The sequence below is a fragment of the Pleurodeles waltl genome, chromosome 2_2, assembly GCF_031143425.1.
Source record: "Pleurodeles waltl isolate 20211129_DDA chromosome 2_2, aPleWal1.hap1.20221129, whole genome shotgun sequence".
Classification (NCBI taxonomy): domain Eukaryota; kingdom Metazoa; phylum Chordata; class Amphibia; order Caudata; family Salamandridae; genus Pleurodeles; species Pleurodeles waltl.
The window spans coordinates 849420690-849439788 of NC_090439.1; the positions used below are offsets into that span (position 1 = coordinate 849420690).

Below are 19099 nucleotides of genomic sequence, written 5' to 3' on the forward strand. Positions count from 1 at the left end.
GTCTGGTGAGCAAGCACGTACAAGCTGCACGACATAGCACAACAAAACATTTATTTAAAAGATTTAGAACAACAACTATTGCTTCTGTTAAGTCAATATTCATACTAAGACTTTCATTTACTAAGCTACTGATTTTGGAATTGAAAATTGTAAGTCTTATCATCTACTCCTATCCCATGATCATCAGGTTCGATTCATTTAATTGTATCCCGACACTAAGTCGCTGATTATGAGTCAGGCAGAGCAGAAATATTGCATGGATTCCAGTCCAACTGATCCTGAGTGGGCGGATGTTTCCGCACCTGGGATTTATTGCAGACCGGATCCGATTTTACTGGGTGGTAAATCTGCCTGGAAAAAATCACATGAACTGCCAAGTCTCTTTCGCATATTTTTTTTCTGTTGGGGAAAGCACAATAAACTCACCTTCCGTCTCCCCTACCAACTCAGAGGCTGAAGCATACATTGAACACCTGCTCAAGGCAGACGGTAAGCCCCTCAGAACTGAGAATTCTGTGTGGTTTTACAATCTGCAATTCCGGTCCTACAAAGCAATTTTCCATTCTATGAGGCTTCATTTATAATCACACTGTACTTGTGCAGATTTACTGCATGGAAACAGTAAATTCACATGTGAATTTGTTGCCCCACTAGTACCTTGCAACTTGGAATCAGGACCTAAGCATGTGGCTTTGAACTAAAGGCAACACACAAGTAAAAAGGTGCAAATGATAGCCTAGAAAAGTAACGTAGTTTCTTTATCTGGGCTGACATATGACTATAAACTAACCTGGCTCGAGCATTTATATTAATATGGGGTCAGCATTGGTGGACATTGTAACATTTAAACACGTCTATTTTCTGTTTAAGAACAATTATAAAGCGCTATGCTAGAACAGACTATGATAAGGTGATACCTCCCTTTCACTACGGGGATACTGGCTGTTCAGCTGGTTGCTAATATTGATAGAACCTATGGAAGATTATGGAAAACCTCTTTTACTCAGCTATTTCAGCTCCTAATAACTGATGCCACTGACATCTGGTTGAGGGTTTTAACCTACAATGATGTGACCTTAAACTTTTTGTATGAGATCTTTAATACTCAAACACATAGGGCTACATGTACGAAGCAGTTTGCACATCGCAAACAGCGAATCGGGCCATTTGCGATGTGCAAAATGCACTTTGACATGTTCTAACCCATTTTTGCGATTCTGTAAACTATTTACCAAATCCCAAAAAGGGATTGCGAGTCCCAATTAGGAAGGGGTGTTCCCTTCCTTATTGCGACTCGCAGTCCCATGTATGATTGTTTTGTGACCGCGAATGCGGTCGCAAAACAATGGCAGTGGTGCTAACCCTTTGGCAAATGGAAAGGGGTCCCCATGGGACCCCTTCCCCTTTGTGAATGTCAGTAAAACATTTTTTCAGAGCCTGCTCTGAAAAAATGAAATGAAATGAAAATGTTTCATTTTTTGTTTTTTGAAATGCATCTCGTTTTCCTTTAAAGAAAACGGGCTGCATTAAAAAAAAAAACTGCTTTATTTCAAAGCAGTCACAGACATGGTGGTCTGCTGTCTCCAGCAGGCCACCATCCCTGTGAGGGCCGCCATCCCCAAGGGTGTCGCTAATTGCGACCTACCTCATAAATATTCATGAGGTGGGCATTTCCGACCCCCTTGCGAATTGCAAATAGTGTCATTGACACTATGCAACATAAGGTTTTGCGAGTCGCAAAACCAAATTTTGGTACATGTAGCCCATAATCTGTTAGCTCTGATTCCGGGCAAAATGTTCATGGTCACTTGCGGATCTGGATGATCATAGCTCTAACATTTAAGCAATATTAAATATTCACCATTATGATTTTGTCCAGTCTCTTTCTAAAATATCTTCAAATTACAGACTTACAAGCTTGTAGTGTGTATCAGATGAAATGGATTTTGTACTTTTCTATGTGATAAAACCTCTGTCAAATGCTACTTGAACTGCACTGTGTTAACTTTTCTCCCACTATTCTTAAACAAATGTCACAAACTGATGACCGCAAATGCATGTCTATTCTGTTTGATCAACTTTTGATATTAATTGTGCAAGGGCGGTAGATACAAATTTCAAGAGAGTATCATTTGTGTTCACTATGTTACTTATGTCATGAACGTTGAGAGCATATGAAATTGGAATGTAGTGGCAAGCGGTTCCTGGGGCATAATTTAATTACAACACATTTGGATTTCTTTTATTTGTAAGATTGTAGAGAACTGACATCACTACTGTTGAATGGAATGGACAAACGGGTGGTGATCTCACAGAAGGTCACAGGTGGGTCACCCACCCAAATTTAAATTACCTCCTTGGTAATTTTAATGTTTTGAAAAGAAGTTTGGAGTTAAGTAAACACTCCATAATTTATTAAGTACAGTACAGTGAGCTGACAGCAGTGATGTAGTTTGACACAACAACAGATGTATACTTACCTGCAACTGTGGAATAAAGGATTTAGGTGCAATCCTGTGTGGTAAGTGTTGGGCTGACTGGCAAAGCATGAACACCAAGAACAGTGTTTGAAGGGAGAAGCAGAAAAGAGGTAAACATTTTCCATGTCGAGGTTTTGTTTCATGGTATCATAGTTCTCTTGTACAAACCAGGACGTAAGTGTAGTTTTCTCTGAACTATATGCCCACACCTGAATTCTCCAGCGTCAAATCACATAAGCACAGCAGTCCTTAGGACCAACCTTCACCTAAGCAACCATAGAATATAGAGTCCACATTATCACCTGCTTTCATCCAAGCCTCAGCAAGGTTCTGTCTGTGTTTTTGAAAATGCCTTTTTGTGGTTGCCCTGAATGCCTTGAAGAAACAACACTCACTGTTGAGCACACTGGTGTGAGCCTTCTGCGCTCCGCATAATAGTAGTTCTAGGCTGCTTCACCGATGGGCTGCAAATCAACATCTAGAAATATGTGGCAACAGGTCCTTTAAATACGAATACCGTGAATCGAGAATTGTTACCATCATCTGAGTTAAACAGACACAGATCTGATTAGCTTACATCTCTAGATATGTGTGTCAAAGTTCATATGTTGGCTTCTGACTTAAAAACCTACAAAATATGTGGTATTTTAGAAACAATGTAAATCATTGAATATTTCTCTAAACCAATGTACTTTGTCCTTGAGACTCAGGCACTGGTTCTCGCTTTGGGTAAAGGACAGGAAAAGCCTAACCTGAGCTGTATTTTTCGGCTGAGCTGTAGTCTCACAAGTCTATTGAGATCCATGGTGAAAGGCACTCATGTGCTTTATGAGAACTTAGATCATTTTCACTATAGTTTTCAAGTTATCTTTTGACCTTTGGGAATATTTTTCGTCACGCTAAGGATGCGTAAATGTGGTCGGTTCACAACAATCTTCCTGTGAGCATGGTTGATTTTTTCTTGATTTACTCCTGACTTACTGCGAATCTCTAAGAGTATGTCATACCACTAATGCAAGGAAGCTTTGTGATTGGAGTCAATGTGAAGCTGAACTCTACAAGTTTTTTCGTACCTTGAGCACACTAGGACCCAGACACATACAAATGGTGGTCAGAAGCTAACAGCCCAGATTTATCCAGTTGTTAATAAATAGCTTAAAGGCAGGTGAATAAAAAGATTGTCTGTCCCCCTGCACACATTCAGCCCAAAGCAGTTGTGACAAACTTGTACTCAACCTTGCAAAGAACTTCCAGCATCATGCCCCCTCGAGAGCTAATCCGCCATGGTAAAACTTGTGATAGGAGCCGGCCGACTTAGAGATCCTGGCCCCTGAGTATGGAAGAATACTATCAGTTTAGTCAGCTGGAGCATGTTTGTATTGTAGATGTTCTCAGTGTCTTACATTTCATAATACGCTTTAAATATAATTTATGAAAGCAATAATTAATCATATGTTTATTGGTTGAGTAGACATGAGGCCCTCTGTCAGTGGTGCATAAGGCCAAGTGGATAGTCTCCCCACTGTGGTGGCATGGACCATATACTTTGCAAAGCCGGCAGTAATTGGAGGAGGTTTCCACCCAGTGCTTAAATTGAACAGGTGGTTGCAGGAGGGGCCCACTGGCGCTCCTTTTTTGTGGACTGGCACTTATTTTACCTCATCAGACTTTTTTTTAACCGAGAACCAGAAAGAAAAGAACAGAGAAGTGGGAAAAAGGAGGAAGAAAAACTTGCCATAGGGTGAAAGGAGGAAAGTGCAAGAATGAGATAAAGAGTCAGCGAGTATCTGTGGTGGATTAAAGAGGCCTGAGGTAGAATCAAGACTGTGCAGCCTTGGTATTTGCACCTAGACGTTCCATGAGCTTCTAAACAAAACTTTGGGTTTAGCACTTATTCTTGTATAAGTTAAGCCCTCTTTTTAACAGAAGGATACACCTACTACAGAAGGCATGACCATAATTGATGGATCATATTTTTATGGTGACGTGTCCCATGAAACTTTATTCTGTTTCTTCCTCCACTAACTTCTGATATCAAATCAGCCTTAAGCAACTGACAAGGTCAATAAAAACACTTCACAGCAATACATCTGCCTTGCGGTGGTCTAATGTTGGGTTGTGGTAGGCGGCGCATCAGTAGGTCTCCTTCAGGACTATAGGATATGAGTAGATCCCAGGGTGAACTCCTCCATCCCCAAGTATGGGGCAACAGAGATCATTTCTCACAAAGACATCAAATAGCAAGTTCCACTCCACGGGCACATTTCTCACAGAAGTCCACAGGAGTTCTAGGTCCAAACGGCCACCCTCACCAAGACAGATTACTTCTTGCAGTCCTTCCCTACTCATGTGCTGTCAACGATGGGTATCTTTAGTGTATATCTAGGCGAACAGCAACTAACCTTCATGTTTTTCCAATGAGTAGCACTGCACAGTGCTTCAGCTGTCAGGAATGGAGAGAATTACATGCAAACAGCCCCGTTCTGTGCATAACTCTGAATGATAGCGAACGAAGGAGTTCGCCTCCTCAGAGCCTTCAAATGCATCGACTGAAGAGAAGCACATATCTAACAAGCAGACAAATGTTTTAAAAAAAAAGAAAATTAACCGTCTAACCCTATTGGTGTGATATATTGCATTTGTGAAGTAGTGTCAAAGTACTTAACTAGAAACAAATAATTGGTTTGGTGACTGAAGGGGCACATATCAAGAAAAGAACAATTAATTGGGGAGCGTTTCTGTTTCACAAAGGCCAGGGGGGAAGGGAGCAATTCTGTTTCGAAAAGCGCATATTTTTAGAGACTTCAGGAGCAGATATAGGCCCTCATTCTGACCTTGGCGGGCGGCGGAGGCCGCCCGCCAAAGTCCCGCCGTCAGGTTACCGTTCCGCGGTCGAAAGACCGCGGCGGTAATTCTGACTTTCCCGCTGGGCTGGCGGGCGGTCGCCTTCAGACCGCTAGCCAGCCCAGCGGGAAAGAGGCTTCCACGATGAAGCCGGCTCGGAATCGAGCCGGCGGAGTGGAAGCTGTGCGACGGGTGCAGTTGCACCCATCGCGTATTTCACTGTCTGCACAGCAGACAGTGAAATACATGTAGGGGCCCTCTTACGGGGGCCCCTGCAATGCCCATGCCAGTGGCATGGGCACTGCAGGGGCCCCCAGGGGCCCCGCGACCCCCCCTACCGCCATCCGGATCTCGGCGGTCCGACCGCCGGGATCTGGATGGCGGTAGGGGGGGTCGGAATCCCCGCGGCGGTGCAGCAAGCTGCGCCGCCGCGGAGGATTCAATGGGGCGGCGGTACACTGGCGGGACCCCGCCAGTGGTCCCGGTCCGACCGCGGCTTTACCGCCGCGGTCGGAATCCCCATTGGAGCACCGCCGGCCTGTCGGCGGTGCTCCCGCGGTCCTCCGCCCTGGCGGTTTATGACCGCCAGGGTCAGAATGACCACCATAATGTGAGAGGCAATAATATTTTTTTATGAGGGGAAGTGCAAGTCAAGAGACTTCCTCTGACAATATATACTCCGCCAAAGGGGTACATTAGGTTCTGAAGGACACCTATCAGCAAGCCCTTCTTGAGGTATGCTGTCTGTGTCTGCACTGGTAGCTGGTGCAGTGCTACAATTCGTCTGAGTGCTCTTGAGATGGGTGTGTCTACGTCGACACGTCCTACACGTGCATCAGGAGGGTTCCATAGTGTGCTCAGGGGCCAAGGTACCGAAATATTAAGTGCCCCAGAACAGTTCCTGTTTCCGTGTGATACTTCAGGCTGCAGTATGGGCAGATTGAAAGCACTATGAAAGAGGCAACTGGGGCGGCAAGGCCCTGGTAGCGGCCGCTCTTCTGAGATGCCCTACCCGCAGAACGTTTTCAAGCTGAGCTGACCCTGCAAGTGTTCATGCGTTTACAGTGTAACAAGTAAGCCATAGCGAAAAAAACATGGCTGATGTTTTGGCGGGAATTATACTTTTTACAGGTAAAGGATTCTTCAGACTTAGCTTTCTACTGAATATCAAGCAATATTAACATGTTTTTCTTGCGACGCATTTGCAGTCAGTACGCACCGTAAAAAAACGTACTACCATTACCCATTTTAATGTTATGGCACTTGATTTCTTGATCTCTATTGATGCTGAGCTCATTTGCCAGAATTAAAAACGTGTGACCTGTAGATCACTGCTGATGTCAGAAGCGAATGTTTAACTCAATGAGCCATGATGGCATCTCACCGCCTAGAGTTATAGACTGTCCTACCAAATGTTAAGTCTCCCAGAAGGTGAGGCTGTTTGTAATCTTGCATACTAATGATTTGGTTGACCTACAGGGGTGAAGTTTCAGGGGGCGTGTTTGGGGTGTGTGTGACTCCCCCAGATAAATGAATTCTTTGCTTGGTAGTTGGGTCGGCCCTGAGTCAGATCTGCTATGCTGGCTATGTCTGCGTTGGTTTTTATCACTTCATCCTGTTTTCACTAACAGGTTTTAACTTGGTAATTTTGTGGAACAAGAACTTAAATGTACATAGAAATCGGTTTACCAGAGAAGTAGCAAACCTGTACACAGAGCAGTACTCCCTGAATGGATGCAAATTTACTACTTTTTAGAATTCACAAAATCGGCAGTAGTAGGCCTGGAGAGCTGTGTCAGTCTCAAGTTTTGAGGCATACAACTGGGAAACAAACACGCAAAAGCTGATGGGAAGATTGCTTCTAAATATCCTAACCACAGGCAATCCTTTAGGATAGCATTCCAATCCATCATTTTCACCCACTGCGCCACTCTAGCCAGAGGGCCTGGTTTGGGGTTTGGCAGACAGAGTAAAGACAGACAGGGTGGCGAAGAACTTTACATCTGCCACCCTGCGTTTATTCCACCTGCCAAAATTAGAGATGCCTGTTGGCCCAACTGACATCTCTATAAATTGGCAGGAGTCACCATTATGGTGGTTCCTGTGAATGTAGGAAAAGTTTGATAGGCGGCTCTGTCAAACAAGACAGCTGGTTGTTAAACCATTCCAAAGTTTTCTCTTTTTCAAAAGCAAACTCCCAAAGCAGGAGTTTACTTTTGAAAAAAAAACAAAAAACTAATGACCCAATCCTTGGGGGTTTCTCCTATTGTGTGGGGCTATTTTAATTGTTTTATTGTCCCTCACTGCCAGGATATACCTGGCTGTGATGGGCATTAAAACGAACTCTAGCTAGGGCGGATGGTCAGATGACTTGCTTCCAGTTGAGCATTCTCCATCAAGGCATCAGAGGACATTTTAATTCAATAGAGTAAATTCTACTCTGACCACATAAAACTCACGGTCTGCCGACTCAAAATTGGGTGAATGGACCTTGAGTTTGGTGGACACGGCATTCTGTCACGCTGCAATGGAGTGCCTGTCCGACAAACTCTAAATCAGCCCAGGGGCCCACCAAATGCAAATCAGTGCTAAGGCTGCTCATTATGGGAAAAGTCCATCCCACACCTTGGTCACCTCCCCCTTTCACTATGCAGCCCACTGCATTTTTTAGTCAAGATACTTGAGATTCACACCCTTCAAATCTCACTGACTAAGCTACGCCCCTGTTTGCCTAGGTATTTGTAGTATGGAGAACTCGATTAGAAGCACTGGGAAATTTGATTTGCAATCTTCGTAAATGAATGAATAAATAGAAAATGTGTTCACTTTGAAGAAATAAACAAGGGAACACTTGTGATTAAAGAATTTATGTGGACATCTTATAGAGAGGAGAAACGAGATGTTCACAGTGCAGTTAGTTATAAAAAAAGGACTACAAACTCAAAATCTCAGCACAAGAACATGCATTTCATATATTTTTTATTAATGATATGTTTTTAGATATTTACATAGGGTGGAAACCAGCCATATGGACAACTAAGTGTTTAAAAATCACAAGCAATGCAAATTTATCAAACACAGCCAGAACCATTAACAGAAGGTGGTCTTTTCAACATAAGTTCTGAATAGGGAATTCAAGTTTTCCAAGGAAGAGATCAGGATGGGTTTGAGTCGAATGTCCTCCAGTACGTGACTTCCTAGTCTTGGATTCTTGCAAGAAATAAACTTTATCTTCCAATTTATGGAAGAGGGTTCTGTTTATTGGATCTAAATTGAATTATTTAATTTAGTGGCCTTAAATGCATTAAACAATCCGGTTGGTTTAGAGGTTTTACATTAGCCACAGTTTGGAAAGATTACAGAGCGTATGCAATATTACGCAGTTTGTTTTTAAACAATTTGGAGGATCATAATTACCGCGGAACCTCTCCCAAGAGGTCCTCCATTTTAGATTGGGAAGGTTTGCATAGCATAAAATGAATGTGCGTAAACGCAAGATCCGTTTCAAAGTCATTATTTATAACAAACTAATTGGTGATCTTACATTGCACAGATTTGGTTTGCGTATTGCTGGATATCAGTAGAGTTGAACAGTAAGGCTATTTTGTAGGTATTAAGGAATATTTTGGTGTTTTATTAGAAATATGGATCCAGGACAGGGTTGAAGTCAGGGCATTACAGCCAATATGATTATTGAGAAAGTTGTAAAGAGATTGATTCAGCAGGAAATGAAAAACCAAGTAGAGGAAATAGTGGAGAATATTTTGAAGGGTAGGAAGAGAAAAGCAATGGAGTCTGGTGAAGAGTTTTATTCCCTTTCAGAAGGAGAAGGAAGGAGTGATGAGTTACATTAAAAAAACTAAAAAGACAAGATATGTAGAAGATATTGTGATAACAAAAAAAAAGGAAAAGAAGGCATGATTGCCCTTACAAAGAAAGGTGCCCTTGGCGGCACACAGAGATCTGGTGTCAAGGAAAAGGTGTCCCTTGCGGCATACAGGATGCTGAAGGTTTTCAAAGTGAATTAGAGAATGTCTTGTTTTGTTAATGAAAATTTGTTTGATGAGTATGTTTTAGATTTCTATCAAGATAATGAATTTAATGATGAATATGAATCTTTTGATGCAGGAGGTTCATCAAATAGAACACGAGATCCCTTTGGTGGAGAAATGTTTTCTCCTTTGAATATCAAACATCCACGCAGTGGAGGATTGGTGGCCTATGGACCACAAGACCAGTTATTGAGGAGAAGGTGTGTAATACACTGAATTTGGATCCAGAGTTGATCAGCTTTTTGTTCCGTCTAGGCAGAGATTCAAGGAAAGGTCTGGAACGCTCCTTGAAAATTTGCCAAGACAAGTTGTTAGATGTCATGGATCCTTTGGCCACAATTTTAGACATTGCAGAGGACGCTTATATGAATGAGGAGCACATTGATTTGGTCTTACTAAGCGGATGGAGCCAGAGTGTTGTAGTCATGTTAGGAAATGTCAATGCTGGATTAGTAGCAGAGAAAAGAAGGGCTATTTTGATGCAAATAAGCCCAAAGTTGCAGTACATGGCTCAAAAGGAGACCACCGACGATGCTAAGGGATTGTTGTTTGTTGATGGTCTAGTTAAGAGTATTGGGAAGTATATGAACACATTTACAGCCTTGGACAAGGTACATGTTAATATGCGTAAAGTATTTGGATATGGTGTTTTTGGCAGGACCAGTAGAAGAGGACCCACTACTGGCCATGGGTTACAGAGGTCTCAGTACAATAACCAGTATGTCAACCAGTTTAGAGGAAGAGGTTTCCAGAAAACAGTTTTTTACCCAAACAGAGGAAGGATGGCCAGACAATGTCAAGGGAGGTTTAACCATGGACGAACTCAGTCTCAGAACAGAGGTGAGTTCGGAGATTTGTTATGGTTTTTCCCTGACAAGAGTAGAAGGACGTTTGAAACACTTCATAAGAGAAAGGGAAAAGATAACGCAGGACCCTTGGGCTTCAGCGACTATCCTGGGATATACAATAGAATTCATACAGTGTCCCCATCAAGGAAGACAGCTAAGGGAGATAAAGGTTTCAGAGATACAGGAACGTATTGTGGATTCAGATACAGATGCATTGGTTCAGAAAGGTGTGATAACACACATAGAAGAGACAACAAAGTGTTTTATGAGCAATATTTTTCTAGTAAAGAAAAAGGAGAAAGATTAGAGACCAGTTATAAATCTAAGAGATTTTTGAGGTACAGGCATTTCAAAATGGAAGGAATCAATTGCATAAGGGATTTATTGATGGAGAAGGACTGGTTAATGAATTTGGATCTAAAGGGTGCATATTTCACGATTCCGATGGGGAGGGAAAGTCAAAGATACTTACAGTTCAGGTGGAAAAAGCATCTTTATCAGTTTCAATGCCTTCTGTTTGGCCCCTCCTCTGCACCTTAGTGTTTCACAAAGATGATGAGGATGGTTGTATCCTATTTCAGAGAGAGGAATTTAGATGATTATTTACTAAGACAACATCCTTTTTATGTCTCAGAATGTAGAGGAGCTGAAGAAGGAGCTCGAATTGGTGTTGAGAATGCTGCAATGCTTGGGGTTTCTGGTGAACGAACAGAAATTTGTTTTGATACCCTCTCAGACTATGGCATTTTTAGAGTTCAAGGTAAACACAGTGGAGTGTGTTTTGCAGCTTCCAGAGAAAAAGATAAACATAATAAAATATGAGATTTTTCAGGTTCTAAAGAAGATATCTTTAACATTGAGAGAATTGGCAAGGATAGTGCGTGTGTTATCATCTTCAAGTCAAGCAATTTTTGCAGGACCTCTACATTACCGTATGTTACAAAGGATAAAAGGGAAGGCATTGAGGAAAGGATTATGGGATGGAGACAGGGTTTTGTTGGATATTATATTGTATTGTAATTGTATTTATATAGAGCTTACTACCCCTGATGAGGTGTCGAAGTGCTTTTCAGCGAGTAGCACGCTACTCCGGAAACCAAAAGGATTAGTATAGGGAAAACGAGTACAGTATTAATATAGGGAGGTAGGAGCTCATTTAAGCGGAGGGCATACAAGTCTGTTAGTTGGCTTGAATAGAATAATAGAGGGATAGCTGGAAAAATCCAGAAGTGTTAATTGGGAGATTATAGTAGTAAGATGAGGTTTGGGGTGAGTAAAGGAGAGGTGATGGATGGAAGAGTCTGTAGAAAGGGATTAGGGAGACCATAGTAGTTAAATGGGGTTTGGGATGAGTCAAAGGAGAGATAAAGGAGGGAGAATTTAGTAGGGTTGTTTGGGAGATTTGAGTCGTAAATGGAGGTTTGGGGTTTGCCAGGAGGGAAGAGTCTGGGAAGGGTTATTTTGGAGATCATGGTAGTAAAATGGGTTAAGGATTAAACAGAGTGGAGATAGAGGATATCACAACACAATTTCTTATACAGATTCTCCTGCTCATCCTCTCACTCACCAACGACCCCTTCACCACCATACCAACTTCCACAAACGTATGGCAAGTGTTGCAGACTGGATGAAGAACAACTGCCTGCAGCTGAACATAGACATGATTGAATTATTAGTCTTTGGCAATAGCAGCAACACATGAATGACTCCTGGTGGCCATCAGACCCAGGACCAGCAGCCACTCCCTCCAAAAATGCCAGAAACCTCGGAATTGTCAGTGCAACAAGCTCACAATAAAATCATAGATCAACGCTGTTTCATCCGACTGCTTCCTCACTTTGCGCATGCTACAGAAGATCTTTAGGTGGCTACCCCTTCAAATGAGACGCACCAGGACACAGGCCCTCATTACTGTCCAAGTGGACTACAGCTACACCCCCTACGTAGGATTTGCTGCACACCTCCTACAGAGACTTCAGATCATACAGGATGCCGCAGCCCAACTATTCCCCAGCATTACCGACAAACCCACATCGCACTCCACCTCTGGCAACTCCACTGGCTCCCCATACAGAAGAGGTGCCGGTTCAAGCTGCTGACCCACCCGCACATGGTTCTACACAACCAAAGGCATGCATTCATTAACCACTGCCTGAACTTCCACCAACCGTAGAGAAGACTGTGCTCTGCCTCCTTTTCACTTGCCCATACTCTCCACATCTACCGAAGCTGAAGTTGAGGAATCACTATTGTAACCCAGATTGCCAAATGTGTTGCAAAAGCTTCAATAATTTCTCCTCTGCACACTACACCACAACCCAATCAACTTATCACTTCTCTTACAGATATTCACACTGTCACTGCTGCCATACAGCCATTACTCCCTCCTGCGCAGATGTGATATTAACTTTGATACCTGCCTGCTAAAAGATCCAGATATGCCCCTTTCCTCTTCTAGACTTCCCTCCTCCCAGTTTAAACAACTGTATTACTAATTTGCTCTAAAATGCTTGAGCTGTTCTCTACAAGTGCAAATGTATGGGTTTGACACTGTTGCCACATATGCATGTTCACTGTCCACTTAATCCATACTTATTGGTCATTTGTGATAATGCTTCAAGTACTGACCATTCAATTTCCTGAATTACGGCAATACATTGGGTGCACTTTAGTTATTTTACCTGAACTAAACACTGTGTATACACACAACAAATTATATATGTGCACTACTTCAGCACCATTGTAATGCATTATAATGTTAAATGGTTGAAAACAATTCAACACCAAATTAAAAATTCAAAAATGTAATAAACAGATTCAAACAAGTGTATGTATGGAATCACAGTAACACATGCGAAGCTTTTAGCTCACTTTGGCCCTCATTACAACTTTGGCAGGCGGCGCAAGTTGTATCCGTCGCGAGGCCGCCAATGAGGCAGCACTCCCGCGGTGGCCATTTCGAGATCCCCGCTGGGTCGGCGGGCGGAAACCCAGCGGGGATGTTGGGCGCAACATGGGAGCGGCTCCAAATGGAGCCGGCGGTGTTGCTGCGGTGCGACGGGTGCAGTTGCACCCGTCGCGCTTTTCACTGTCTGCTGTACAGACAGTGAAAAGCTCCATGGGGCAGTGCAGGGGCCCCCAGGGGCCCTGCGACTCCCCTTTCCTTCAGCCTTTTCATGGCGGGTCATACCGCCATGAAAAGGCTGGCGGGAGGGGGACTCGTAATCCCCCAGGGAAGCGCTGCAAGCAGCGCTGCCCTGGGGGATTACAACCACCGGGACCAAAGGGGCAGGAAAACGCCAGTCCCGGCGGTGCGACCGCGGCGCTTCCTCTGCGGTCGTAATTCCATAGGAAGAACCGCCAGCCTGAGGGCCTATATGTTCTTACAGCTCTAGGCCTAATAGTAAATGCTTTACAGTAATGAACCAAAAATTATAATTGTGAGCTCCCGCATGATAATTGGCAGATAATACTCTCTCAAACAAAACCAACTTTGACAATGTAAACTGGCAACCAATGGGGTCCATCCAGGAAACACTTGGATAAGCGGACAAAAACATTTGAAACCCAGAAGCAGAAAAAGCAAAATTAACTCTTGCCCAATGCTTTTAAAGGAAAAGTCTCACTATTCAACAACCTAGTCCACTAGCACACTGCACTCTACTTAAAGTTAATAGTGAATCTGTGCCTTTTATCAGAGCACATTCCAGCAGACACTTCGCTTTCAAGTTGGTACATCCATTACACAACTGTCAACAGGTATCACAAGTGCACTTTTCAGCACTACTGTCATTAAAAAAAAAAAGTCTGCAAACAAATGAAAATCCTTCCAAGTAATTTTAACGCCTAGGAATCGTTTGCACTTTGATAGGCCTCACCACATTGGGAAGCGTATCTCAAACCACATGACAAATAAGCTTGTTTTTGCTTTATAGCAGATGATATCCCCAGTGTAGGGCGGTAAACAAAAACAGAAAGAAAGAGGGCTCAGTTGGCAACAAGACAACAAGCGCAACATACGAGAGTCACATCTGTAACTTATGTTCTAGCCCCAATATAACAACGAAGCACATGGCGCATAAACAACAACTACTAGCAGTGCTCACATGAATAAACATTTTAATGTACGATTATAGCCTTATAAGCTCCATTTCTCTTCTCCACAGTTACCATTTTATTTAAAACAATCATTGGCAAGAGGAGTTATACATATTACCTACCAATTTACGGTGCAACTTCTTCACAAGGTCCTTCAAGTTCAAATCTGCGAGTATGATTTTAGATTTCTTCAACAAAATGCTTGATATTTGCTTTGGAGGGAGATTTGCTCCCTAAATATCATGCGACTGAGTTTCTATTTATCGAGTTGTGGAAGCATCAGTTCCTTGATGAATTCTCGTATGTAAATGGTTGCCACATGCTCCATAAAAATCAAAGCTGGCATTGATTTACAAATGACTACCTTTGTCTAAGAAGTTATGCCTGGCCAGATCAGATTCTTTAAGCATAAGTCAGAATTTGGGCCGAAGTCTCTTGGGCTTGCACATGAGCCGCAGATAGCCCTCTCATCTACCCAAGTCTTCTAGATACTTGTAGGAAGAAACACTCCCCAGTCTTTCTTTGTTTAAGAACTATGAGCCTTTTTTGCTTATTTTTCAACCGAAAACAGTGACCTTAGTTTCAGACAGATCAATTTGAAAGTTGATTATTACACAGTAACTCGCTACAGCGTCGAAAGATATCTGCAAACCAACGGCCGTCCGACCCAACAAGACTATCATCCAATTATTGTAATATTTGCATTTTAGTACCCACTAGCAGCAGTGGAAAATCTCTTGCTGAATGAAGTACAAGTGTAATGTCGGTTAGGTACACATTAAATAGAAGAAGGGCTAGAATGCAGTCTGGATTTAATCCTTTACTAGCAGGAGTCTTATCTGACATGGCCTACACTGCCGTCAACTTACTTTTAACCAGGTATCTGAGGATGGGTTTAGAGTGGCGTTTAATAGGAGTGGCAGGGTGCCAATTTGGCCCACAGATTGTCTCTGACTACGCTGTTGTAAAACTCAATGAATCGGCATAGGGACATAAATAATGCTTCACCTGAAATTCGATCAAACTCCAAACTTTAAAAAAAAGATGTGAAAAAGATTCCAAAGAACAGATTCCTCTGAAAGTCTTGGATAGCCTGTCCCCTAAGGAACCGCAATTGACATTAATACCAATACTGGGCTGAATCGCCAATTGTCCCAGTAGAATGCCCACACAAACACTCCACCCCCAGGGTACATGGATCTAAACTGACTCACAGCAGTCTCAGAAAGCCAGCTTGCAGATTCTCTGTCAGTGCTTCATATAAGACCGGTGGATGCTTAATAATGGTTCTGTAAAATCATAACATATCCTGGTTGAATTCTTAGTCTATGCTTTATGTACTTTCTTGTTATGTATCTTTGGTTTTTGTATCCAGTCATATGTACAGCACTCTGATATTCTTGGGTCATGTCTACGCTATATAAAACACTAAGTAAGTAGAGCTGGAAATTATGGCATGTCATGTACGACATGGAATTTGCCTTGCACAGAAACTACTGCTGCCACTTCAAGTCCTACAAATAAACTAATAATTTCTGGCTAACCTGTCACATTTCTACTCCCAAACCTCAGAAGATCATGCCACAACAGCCTTCTCTGGTAGGCCTGCTGCAGCCTCGCTGGAGAACTAGACTTCACGATAGGTAGGCATCGCATCCAATTATTTTCAGCACAACTATTACTTACATCATGACAATGTAAGCAAACATAATGTTGAAGTGGAGTCTCTTGATACCCTCTTTAGAAGGAATATCAGATACACGTGGATAGGTTATGGAGGTGGCTGTTATGTGGCGCAAAATGTAGCGTAAGAGAAGCGCTTTGGTTAAAGGCTTTAAAACCTAGTATAATAACATTCCTGCACCATGTCTCATTCACAACCCAAAGAAACCTAGTTTAAAGCCTTCGTTTTGAAGAACGCTCACAATTGACCGAAAGCCAATTATCCATTCTCACAACCATCCCTACTACAACCCAACTCACGCACATACAACTCACCATGGGGATGGACACGTAGCCTGCAACCCTCACAAAAACCCATATGGTCCGTCTATTAGAGGCGAACGCATGGCCTCGCCCCTTGGATATGGATGCAAAGGAAGAGTTTGGTGGATAAAGCATATGGAGACGTGGATGGTCACACAATTTTTGGATGTGCTCCAAATCTAGTTTAAGAGACAGATGCAAGTCTGAGTGGCGGGGGCACAATTAGGTGTTCAACAGATAGGTCGACTGTGGTTAATGGAGAAGAGGTTGAGTCATATAAATTGTTTAGAGTTGAAAGCTGGGTTGTATGCGTTGAAAGGTTTCAGGAGAAGTGTAGAAGGACAATCAGTGTTGTTGAGGATGGACAACGTTTCGGCTGTTGCTTATATCAACAGACTGAGTGGAACCAGATACCTATTGACAGAATAGAGTTTTGGAATTTTTGCCTGGAACACAAGACAGCAGTAAAGGCAGAATATTGGCCAGGGGTTTGGAATCTGACAGCAGATTGGAATTCAAGACATCTGAGGGATGTCACCAACTGGAAGTTAGATCACAGTTGTTTCTGCAGGATAAACAGATTTATGGGTACATTAGAGGTGGATCTAGTCAATTGACTTATCAGATAGAGAACTTTTACAGTTGGATGCCGGATCCTATGGCGTCAGTAATAGTGACATTTCACCAGATTTGGAAAGGGGAGAAAGTCTATGCATTTCCTCTGTTCGCAATGATACAGAGGTTGTTGTTGAAGGTGAGACAGGAGAGATGTCAGATAGTTTTGGTGACTCCATTCTGAGTTTCACAGGTTTGGTTTCCTGGAGTTAGCTTATGCAGAACCTTTCTTATTTCCAGCAAGGGAAGGTTTATTAAAGAATGCAGAAGGAGAGGATCATCCATCGGTATAGAGTGAAGTGCTGAACCTTCTTGTTTGGAAGGTGTCAGGAGAGCTAGATGTTTCAAGGGACTTTTGCATAGAGCCCCAGAGTTGCTTGAAGGGTCCTGGGCTCCAGGGACTAGGAGAAGATAAAAGGGAATTTGGAAAGTTTGGGTTTGTTGGTACATGGAAACAGTCTGGATCCCGTGGAGGCTCCTATAGTGGAAGTGGTGAATTTCTTGGGTGAGAAATTTGAAGGTTTGTGTTATCGAACCATGAATTGTTACAGATGAACCTTTTCAGCTGGTCGTGCTCATGTAGATGGTAAGTCTATAGGTAGAAATTTTATGGTGTGCAAAATCTTAAAGAGTATGAGATTAAGAAGACCACCCAGACCACGTTATGATGTGTTATAGGATGTTAACTTGGTGGTGTCTTTGTTTTTGGGGTGGCCTCAAATATATATTTAGACTTGACAAGACTTTAAGAGAAGTTAGCAACTTTACTATGTCTAGTATAACGCACAAGAGTTTCAGATGTAAAAGCATTAGAGGTAAGTAAGGTGCTGGGTCCGGACAGAGTGTATTTTGAAATATTGAAGAGAACAAAGACTATACCAGAGTCTATCTTTTATCCAATGTTTACAGATGAAAAGAAATGATGTGTGGTGGAATGCATGATGGAATATGAGAACAGAGTTTTAGAGTATAGAAGACATGAAGAGAATCAATTGCTGATCTCTTATGTGAAACCATTTGGTGCAGAAAGTACTGCAACATTTTCAAGGTGGGTTAAAACTGTAATGAAAGAAAGTGGTGTGGATGTGTCAGTATTCAAGTCGCATTCTGTGTGAGGGACCATGGCAAGTAAGATGCACTTGTCTGGTGGTAGACTGGAGGAGATTCTAAGAGCAGCAGATTGGACAAATGTTAGTATGTTTAAAATACATTATTTCCGACTTATAAACCATGTGTATAATGCAGTGTTGAAGGGCTTTCAACATGCATATTGGTAGCCTCCGGTCTTACAATGAAATGGCAATTCTCATAGTGTAATGAATTGACAATCAAAATTTCATTAAAGATACGGAGGCTAACATTATCCCGCCCACCTTAACCCAAAATAGATATTAAAAAACAAATAGAAATAATTGATATATAATAGGTTTGTGTATAAAGCTGTTTCAATACTTTGGGCATATTATTGTTAAGAAATATTGTTATAAAATAGGATGTTGGTGACGAGTAGATGTTTTGTCTGCAGATGAACCTGGGAGGAAGTTTTTTTGGAACAAAAGATGGAGGATAACTTGTTGCAAAAGAGGCAGAGAGAAGAAGAAGATTCCTCACATTAAAAGAGGAGGAATGTTCAGAGAGGAGGATATCTGTGGCCTCGATGGTTCTGATTCTAGTGTTTTAAGGTTCTTTAAAGTTGCATTAAAAGATGTAATGCATAATGCTAACCTCCGTGTCTTTAATGAAATCTTGATTCTCTATTCATTACATTATGAGAATTGCCATTTGTAGGTAAATCAAGCCACTTTGCAATGTATCCTGGCTTTAAGAGTAGAGAGTGCAAATCTTCCATAAGGCAAAGGATGGTGTTTCTTACACGTTCTACTACAGCATGGAGAATGGGGAAGAGTGAGAACTTTTGCATTCAGTGTATTGCAGTCATCCGTGTCTCATAAGAGTTACACTTGCACAATTTTTCTAAACTCGGGTAAAAATAGTTTGAGTTTTCTAAGAAGGTAGAGGTTAGATAAGGAAGTTTTTCTGTGAATATGGCAAAGTTTTTAATTATTGGTAACTTTTTAAGCTGTGAAACTTGGCAGGAGGGAACCAAAAAGGGCGGGTTACCAAGATAATGCCAGTTTGAAAAAAGTGGTTGAGTCAATTGAAAAAATATGTTGGT

The 19099-nt window shown here is 42.2% G+C and overlaps 1 protein-coding gene across 2 annotated transcripts in view; it reads right to left on the reverse strand.

Moving 5' to 3' along the window:
• CDH17 (cadherin 17) overlaps positions 1-19099 on the reverse strand; it is a 371516-nt gene that overhangs the window by 349851 nt on the left and 2566 nt on the right. Inside the window, exon 2 of one of the 2 annotated variants that reach the window (XM_069220475.1) lies at positions 10697-10796. The exons of the other annotated variant lie outside the window; for it this stretch is intronic. Coding sequence (XP_069076576.1) covers positions 10697-10716 — 20 coding nt within the window. The 5' untranslated portion in view covers positions 10717-10796. The remainder of the gene's footprint in view (positions 1-10696; positions 10797-19099) is intronic. 2 annotated transcript variants of the gene reach the window in all.